Below are 9,233 nucleotides of genomic sequence, written 5' to 3'. Positions count from 1 at the left end.
TGTTCCCAAAAATTACACAGTGCCACCTGGTGGTAGTTGGTGATGGACATGTCCCCACATGGAGCCAAAAACCTGACAGATTTTTGATTTTCTAAATTTGATTAATTTTTATGTTAAAGATTATATTTCATGTTCCAATATCCCTAAAAAAAATCCAAACCTAAAACCAAGCCTTTAGCTCATTTAGAAAGTTGGGTCCCCACGTGTAACCACCTAGTCACTCGCCAAAACAAGTCCTCACGTTTCGGGAAATACAAGTATGTGTGTGTGTGTGTGTGTGTGTGTGTGTGTGTGTGTGTGTGTGTGTGTGTGTGTGTGTGTGTGTGTGTGTGTGTGTGTGTGTGTGTGTGTGTGTGTGTGTGTGTGTGTTCCTACAGCGTTGAGCAGGCTGCTGGTCTTGTTCAGCTCCACGCGGTGAAGCGCCAGCTCCGGCTGCAGGTTGCTCTGCTCCGTCAGCAGGTTGGTCACTAAAACACTGATCAGGTTGGAGCAGCTGGGCCCGGACAGAACCTGGAGCTACACACACGGATTATCATGTCAGAACGTCCAGATTCCCAGCAGCGCCACCACTGTCGTCATGGAAACGCCTGCTGCCGGGCGGTACCTTGGGCAGGAAGCAGGTGAGGAAGGAGTAGACCACGTTGTTGTTGAGGAACGTTCTCTCGTCCATCAGGATGCATTTGATGTATTCGCTGAAGGCCGGGTCGTCACACAGCAGCTTCACACAGGTTTTAGCCAAAACGGACTGAAAATAAACAGAAAGATTAATTCATTCTTTACCCTCTTGACGAAGCACAATAAAAGCGTTTCATATCAGTTGATTGATAATTATTGATACATTTTTTATTTTAAATATCTGAATTATTCTGCCAAACTGGTCGATTTTCACTCCATATTGTTATTTTTATTATTATTTTTAACCTTAAGCTGTTCCTGCTACTAAACAAGTTGTTGCTAGGTAACCAAATGTTACTCGGCATGTTGTTGCTAGGTAACCAAAGAGTGAGCGAGTTAGTTGATTCCACCAAACTTGCTTAAAGTCTTTCCTCTGCCTACATTTCCCAGAATGCTGTGCAGTTCAGGATCAGAGTTCAGTGAATATTCTAGATATTGAATTTTCTATCAGATGTATTGATAATAATCACATATCTATCGAGATATATATTGTTATTGATTTATTGTCCAGCCCTTAGACCAACTTCACAACAAACACAAGTTGGAAAAACTCCAACTAAAAACAACTCAAGCTAGTAATAATTCCACCCAAATATTTATTTTAGAGTAAAACAAGAGACGCACCGATCCACCTTTTTCACCTCTGCTGATATCTGAGGTTTTGAATCAGCCGATATCGATCCGATACTGAAAAACTGTGCTGAATTGACTTAAAATGTTTCTTCTTTTTTTTAAACACAGACATAAATGTACTGAATCACAAACTTATTTGATAACTTTGCACCAGCACGGCACACTTAAATACACCCACACTTTCAAAAACTTGGTGAAACGTAAAGCTTATTTTACTTGGTCAAATGTAAAAACAACCCAATTTTAATCTGTTCAGCCAATATAAAATAAATAAAGAATTTATTTGAATTTTACCATTTCTATCAACATTTTCTAAGGCGATAAATGATAAATGAGAGCTGTTCAGAGTACCTGTGACTGGCAGAGCTCTGTCCACAGTTTGGGGAAGAGTGCAAGATGAAGAGGAAGTCCTTCGTACGCTATCAGGACGCCTGAGGGGGAGAGAGAACGGGGTTAAGACAAATCCTGGAGTATTTCTGCCAGCATTGCTGCTGTTACTGATTACTTAGTTTGACGAGCGTGTCGGTGAACTTCTCGCAGTTGATGGCGACGCGACACAGGAGGTGAATGAACTGATGGTAAGACAAGAAGTAATCCAGCAGCATCCGGTCGTAGACCTCGTCTTTACCCTGAAAGAGACGCACAGATTAACACCGACATCCTGAACAGGTTGGACCAGGCGCCATCGGGAGGATGGGGAGGTTTCCTGATGCCCAGGGGTCAGCAGGTCTTTTTTTTGTTTATTTTTAAAAACCCATAAATAAAGTGATAGTAATAATAAATAATGAATTATCATACATGTATGTAATTAGTTGTTACATTAGCTTTTCACCAATTAATTAAATTTACTTTATTTCCCCTCTTAATTAAAATTAAATCACACTCGTTTACATCAACCCGTCCTGGAAATTAGCATTTATTGCTATAACCTGCGATAACCTCTCCTCTTAAAAGGTTAAATAAACGTGTAAATAAATAAACAATATATATAACAAACAGAACTGTAAGCCTGTCACAATAACAAATTTTACTGGATGATAGAATATCCCAGAGATTATTGCAATAAATGATAACATTGGGGTTTTTTTTCAGACCAATTTCAAGTAATATAACGTATTGTCATAATAATGCAAGAGCATTTTCTCAAAGAACAAACTTTAAATTCTAACATTTACCACAGGAACTGGAAGACATTTTAAATAGCCAATATCAATAAACAGAACAACAGAAACAACAAATAAAACTAATTATGAAGTTTCTGTAAACAAAATTATGATTCCAAAACAATGAAGCTGGCTGAGACCAAAAGCATCAGGCTGAAGACTTTTGTCATCCAGTTTTTGGTAGAAAGAAAGAAAAACGACAAATTATGTAAACGGAAATTATTGACTTTGTTTTAATTTATTGCGACAGGCCTACAGTACTGTACTAAATTTGAATGAGAACAAAATGGAGGTACCTTGCTGCTCTCCACCAACGAGGGCAGCAGACACATGTTGAGCTCCGGTCTGGGAGGGCGGATGTTGTTTTTGGCCCCCATCAGCTTGATGTTCTCCCTGCAGGGCAGGTAGGGCCCGAACGACACTAAACAGGAGCAGAAGTTCATCATTATTAGCTTATCATGAACTAAAAGCAAACAACTAATGAGTGTTGGGGGGGCAAAGTTGCTCACTGGGGATGTTGCTGTGGTGGTAGGTGCAGTGGTTGTGCTGCAGGAACGGCACCAGGGTGTGCAGGAAGTCATGTGGACTCAGCAGCACCAGCTCCTTCAGCACATCTGAAACAAACACAGCAACACATGAAATTACAAAAACCTCTCCACAGTCAGAAAGAACGGCTCCTGACTCCATTTTAAAGATGAGGTGAATTTACCCAGGCAGGCGTTCCGCAGCTCAGGTGGGCTGTACGAGTTGAGCAGAGTCAGCAGCTTGTGTGCAAAGTCGATCCTCTCCTGCCACTGGATCAGAGCCTGCTTCACATCTGAGGAGAAGAGAGAGAAATCGGCTGTGAACATTGAATATCTCAGGAACATTTATCAGCGGGTCGACTGCAGACACCTGATAAAAACTGCATGAAGGAGAAAACATGACTGGAGAATATTCTGAGGCAACTTTTACCGTGTTTTACACCAAGATCTTCTACTGAAGGTGGGAGAGCAGGAATCTAATATGAATGTCAGATTGTGGACATCCATGCTGGCATTTGCTCAATCAATCACCTACTCTGTTCTTACTCATTTTTTATTTTTTTTTACCCCTCTAGGGGTCTTTTGTGGGCTCTAGTATCCCTTATATGACAGTAGGCTGACAGGAAACAGGGAAAGAGAGGGGGGAAGACATGCGGCAAATATCGTCGGGTCCGGGAGTCGAACCCGCGACGGACGCGTCGAGGACTCAAGGCCTCCAAATATGGGTCGCGCTAACCACTACGCCACCATGGCACGCCCGTTCTTACTCATTTTTAATAACATTTCCACTGTTATTAAACTTCTGACATTCTGTATAGTAAATAGTCTTTTTAAACATTCAATGTACATTCTGGCTCACAACTCTGATATTTCTATTTAACTGCACAGTATTTTCTGTTAATCTTGTACAGTATATTGATATTATCTAGTCCTGTCGCAATAAGCAATGATTTAATTGCATGATAAATTGCAATGAGCTTGATAATTTCCATTTGCATTACGTATCGTTTTTTTCTTGCATCTCTCTTTCTACCAAAATCTGGACAAGAAAAAGCTCCAGTTTAGTCACTCTTTTTTTGATGGACAATTTTATTCACAGACTTCAGTATCCATTTTATTTGTTGTTTCTGTTATTCTGTTTATTTTGTATATTTGCCATGTCTTCCAGATGCAGTGCTAAATATTCATGAGATCTTTGAGAATGAGTTCTTGAATTATTGTGTCCATTATATTACTTGAAAATCTTGTTTTCTAAGCTATTTTTAAAACTCTTGTGTGAACCTTTATACTTGATGCTGCACCTTCATGGTCCACCTGAATTTCCCCTTTGTGAGACAATAATTTCTATTCTATCCTACTGTGATTGCACTGGTGCGTCTAACCTTTCTGCGTTTTTTGGGTGCACAAACGTAGGTCCACGTTTTTCAACCGCATCTCTCTAGTTTCACCGTTTTTGTTTAAACCCACGTCCAGAGGAGAGGTGGTCTGACCTTTGCGCTGCAGGTACGGCCGGGTGGATTTGAGGACGGACAGAAAGATGGAGAGCAGCTCCACCAAGTCTCCAGTGACGTGGCACGCCGTGGCCTCGTGGTACATCATGTGCAGCGTGTTGAAGGACTGAAGGGACACACGAGGAGAAAATAACAAAACTCTGAAAAATCCCCTACAGTTCAAAACAATCAACATTAACTGTTGCTTTAGATTAAGACTTACTAATTTTTGGGTAAACACTAATGATTAATCGATTATTGAAATAACAGTCAACTAATTTAGTAGTCAATTAATTATTAACTAGAGTACATAGACTCTAAAAAAAGGCCATTAGCTCAGAGTATAAAACACTCATAGCAGTAATTAAGCCAAAACTGTGCAAAAAAAACCCAAAAAACCTTTTTCTACAAATATATTCTACCCAAGTCTGCAAAGTAAGTAAAAAAAATTAATAAAATCTATTAGGAACCTTTTACATGCAATTATAAATCAGATTGGCTCTTCACTGTGTTGATGGAAAGTCAAGCAGAAGCGACTGAGCTTTTCACATGTTGATATCAGAAGTAAGTTGTTTTTTTTTTGCTGCATCCTTTGCTACAAAAGACCAAGCATTCACTAAAGGAATAACATGTTACTGCATTTCATGCAATAACATGTTAATTTTCTCATCTAAAATTTTATTTATTTGCATATTTTAATGTTTGTTAGTATTGTATGACAATATTAAAAATCATGTACAGCAGGGTAAATAAAAAACATGCAGAATGTGCCATTTTTAAAAAAAAACATCTGATTGATTGTCAGAATAACTGATTACTAAATGATTGTTAGTTGCAGCCCTAAAACACTGTGATACCATGAAAACATGCCAAGCGTCAACAGGAAAGTGAGGTGATCCTACCTCAGTCATGAGGATGAGCCCCCTGTTGAACACAACCAGGAGTCGGTCCTCGTCGTTCTCCAGCAGAACTCTGAAGGCACTGGGGGAGAGCAGCGCACAGGAAACGGGTTCAGAAGGTGAGTTTTCCTCCATCTGTTGCTCTGTGTGTGTGTGTGTGTGGGCGTGTGTGTGTGTGTGGGCGTGTGTGTAAACCTGATGAGGGTGGTCCAGCAGGAGCGTCCATCCAGGCATCGCAGGTAGCAGCTGATGGTGGTTTTCTTAAACTGTTTGATGTCATCCAACTCCTCCTCCTTCATGTCGACGCGCTGAGCCACAAACAGCTGCATCAAGTTGAACAGCTCCTCCACCGCCTGCAGGGGGCGACAATAATCAGCAGAGGTCCGCTTTCCTTCCATGCTTCCATCATCGCATTAGTTCTCAAAGGATCCGATGAACCCGATTGTTTTGGTAAGTTATCGTCTGCTAGTATCTCAGCTGTGGTTACGGTGGAGGAAAACTCAAAGAAAAGCAACAGGCAAGTATAAAAATATACAGGCAATTTAACGATGGACGAGAAAATTACATTTTCCAAACAGTGAATGCAGCATAGAAAAGTCTAAGAAAGAATTTTGTTTTTTTGAATAAAGTCATAATATTACAAGATGATTAAAATGAGATAAAGATATGAAACAACAATAAAGTCAAACTAATGTGGCAATAAAGTCAGTATTATGAGAATAAATTCTGAATATCCTGAGAGTAGTTGGACTAATAAAATAAATTGTAATAATATGCAAATAGCTGTAATAGTACAAGATTAAAGTCAAATTAATACAAAAGTAGTCGTAGTGATACAATAAATAATAATAATAAAGTCAAAACAATACAAGATTAAAGTTGTAATATGAGAAGAATAAAGTTGTAATATTACAAGTTTGAAGTTGAGATAATTCGAGATTAAAGTTGAAATAATGAGAAGTTGTAATGTTTCGAGAATAAAGTTGCAAAGTTGGAATATAATAAGAATAAAGTTGAAATAACATGAGTATAAAGTCATAGTGGTTCCAGAATAAAGTTGTAAAATTACAATAAAGTGTCATGATATGAGAATAAAGTTGTAAAATTACAAAAATAAGTCAAAATATGAGAATAAAATCATATTATTACCAGAATAAAGTCATAATATTGGGAGTATCTAGTATTAACTTTTTGAGAACTCCATGAAAAAGTACTTAAAATGAGGAATGCCGAGTTTCTTGTAAAGTTACTTTTTTGTATCAATTTTACAAATAATTTTTAACAGATCAGCATCAAATTATTATCATTAGCAGGACTCTGAAACAATTTATTTTGAAGAAAGAACCACACAGAGTTGCCCTGCTGGTCACATCAGAACTAAAATCAGTTCCAGAAAGTCAAATCTATAAAAACTGAACTCCAAGTTATTTGAGTTATTAACGGTTCCTCTGTCTCCTCACCCCTGGATACTGGCTGGCGTGCGGCGTCAGGTTCTTGAAGGCCCACTGGATGTTCTGGTGCGACGCCAGCTGGCGGGTGAAGGTGGGCGATTGCTCGCAGCACATCCGCAGGATGCCGTAGTAGGCGGGCAGCATGCCTCGGTTGAACAGCACCACCTCCTGGTCGTCGTGATCGGCCAAAATGTAGTTGAAGGCGATGTTCTTGGTCACCACGGGGTTCTGCACCACCAGCCTGACGTTCTCAGGACAATCCACACACACGTTGTACCAGAAGGACAGCAGCGCCTGCTTGTTGTGGTTAGTGGCAATGGCCGGCTCCGACAGCTTCGGCTGGAAAAGCAAAAAGAGTAAAAGAAAAAAAAACAAACCGGTTACAGCACAAGTTTATTAACTAGGGCTGCAACTAACTATTATTTTAATAACTGATTAATAGGAATTCAAAAAACGGCCCATTCTACAGATTTTTTATCTAATACAAAAAACATTAAAATATTCAAATAAAGACTAAATTAAATTTCTCTTGAATAAGAAAATAAATATTTTATCTTCTAAAATGCAGTAACAGTATTCCATTAGGAGCAAAGGATGCATCTGCAGCTAAAACATATTTCTAACAACATGTGAAAAGTTCAGCGCTTTCTGGTCGACTTCACACAGTGAAGAGATGATCTGTTGATTATTTTTTAGATTAACTGATTAATAATATTATAGCAAAAAGGTGCAACTTGAGTTCTGGGTATAACATATTTACAGAGAGTTTTTTTTCCGTCTTTTTGTTGTTTTTTGTTCAGTTTTAGCTTAATTACTCCTCTTAATATGTTATTTGAGGAAATTACCTTTTTTTACTTTGCATAATATACTCCAGGTAATAATTAATCGATTACTAAAATTGTTGACATTACATGAATAATCAATTCATGTAATCAGTGATAAATTTTATTTAGAAATGTACAGCTCAAACATAAATATCAACATTTGATGAACTGCATCAGATTATAGCATAAACTAATTAGCATCTGCAGTCCTTTGAAAGGTTACAAAAATGGATAAACAATAATAAAATAAAATTAAAAATATAACACTACATGTGCTTTCTAATCAAAGTACACAAACACACACATACAGACTTAATCACTGGCACACACACACACACACACACCCTGTCATACAGTTAACATTTACATATCTGAGCTGTTTTTAACAATATTTTATTTTCAAATTTAACTAAGATTTGAAAACTGGATGAGTAGCTAAACGATAAAGTACCTGGAAGAGGTTCCACAGGTCCATGAAGTAGCCGGAGAACATGAGTTTCTCCGTCTTGGAGATGAGGCAGTAAGTCATGAAGCTGAAATATTGCACCAGCTTGGTGGTCCCGTGAACGCTGGCGTCCACGTACAGCTTGGCCCGGCCCAGCAGCCCCAGCAGCAGGTTGTAGACCTGATGCAGCACCACGGTGGTGTCAGGAGACAGCGGCAGCTCGCGGGTGGGCAGGTGGAGGGAGCGGGTGGAGCGGAACATCTGGCGGAAGGAGTTACTGGGGATGAGGGAGACCAGGAGGTACGCGGCAGCTGCAAGGAAGACAGTTAAGACTGTAAATTATCTGAAAAGAAATGGGAGCAAAATGGTGGCTGCCTCTATAGTTTTAATAACTTTAATGTTTATTAGTTGGTTTATCACAGAGGGTCTCTCACATGTGCGGACTCGGGGGTAGTTGTGCGCCAGAAGGAAGCGTTCCACCCAGTTCTCCATGTTCTGCAGCACCCAGCTGTGAGCCAGTTTGTTCCTGGGAGTCTGGACGGCCAGCCAGTCCAGACACTGGGAAGGGTTGTACTCGATTACCTGTTAGGAAGCAGAGGGTTGAAACATTAAAGCTAGGGTTAGTCGCACTTTTCAAAGTTTGCGTTGAGCGTAAGCAAGACAAGACAGTGGTATGGCATTTAAAGTTGACAGGTATCTTGAAGACGTATTATCATAAAATGAGCCTTCATAAGGTTTGTATAAATGCCAGTGAAGGGGGAGCTGCTCTGGAAGAGCATCTTCCCAGTCATCCAGTTTGTGTGAACGATAACGAAGGCGATCTGCACTGAGTTACAAAAATTCAGATGTGCACAAGCAGGCGCTGAGGCAGCGCGTCATGTTACAGTAATTTTAATAATACAATACTGAGTAATTCGATTGATCAGATCGATTGGCTGTACTTACCTCCCAGATCCTTTGGAGGATGTAGGAGGCGAAGGAGGGCATCCCCGGAGGTCCGCCTGCGAACTCCATCAACATCGTTAGCAGCTTGAAGAAAGGATTGGCAGCCTGATGGGAAAGAAGAAAACATTTTATACCTTTACAAGGAGACATGGTCAAAACTCTTTCTTGAGCATGTTTAAATTAT

The 9,233-nt window shown here is 39.6% G+C and overlaps 1 protein-coding gene across 2 annotated transcripts in view; it reads right to left on the bottom strand.

The window, feature by feature from the left end:
* The window catches only part of usp34 (ubiquitin specific peptidase 34), a 79,795-nt gene that overhangs the window by 14,830 nt on the left and 55,732 nt on the right, over nt 1–9,233 (bottom strand). For both annotated transcript variants that reach the window (XM_023333322.1, XM_023333323.1), the window contains exons 63-76: nt 9,050–9,154; nt 8,539–8,686; nt 8,111–8,415; nt 6,845–7,174; nt 5,580–5,737; nt 5,388–5,466; nt 4,486–4,612; nt 3,181–3,288; nt 2,981–3,085; nt 2,768–2,892; nt 1,814–1,937; nt 1,660–1,739; nt 605–745; nt 376–516 (exon numbers count right to left, since the gene is read on the bottom strand). In XM_023333322.1, coding sequence (XP_023189090.1) covers nt 376–516; nt 605–745; nt 1,660–1,739; nt 1,814–1,937; nt 2,768–2,892; nt 2,981–3,085; nt 3,181–3,288; nt 4,486–4,612; nt 5,388–5,466; nt 5,580–5,737; nt 6,845–7,174; nt 8,111–8,415; nt 8,539–8,686; nt 9,050–9,154 — 2,076 coding nt within the window. The remainder of the gene's footprint in view (nt 1–375; nt 517–604; nt 746–1,659; nt 1,740–1,813; nt 1,938–2,767; nt 2,893–2,980; nt 3,086–3,180; nt 3,289–4,485; nt 4,613–5,387; nt 5,467–5,579; nt 5,738–6,844; nt 7,175–8,110; nt 8,416–8,538; nt 8,687–9,049; nt 9,155–9,233) is intronic.

Source organism: Xiphophorus maculatus, chromosome 5 (genome assembly GCF_002775205.1).
Source record: "Xiphophorus maculatus strain JP 163 A chromosome 5, X_maculatus-5.0-male, whole genome shotgun sequence".
Lineage (NCBI taxonomy): Eukaryota > Metazoa > Chordata > Actinopteri > Cyprinodontiformes > Poeciliidae > Xiphophorus > Xiphophorus maculatus.
Note: the sequence above shows the minus strand (reverse complement) of the source record. Positions and strands in the feature narration are given on the sequence as shown.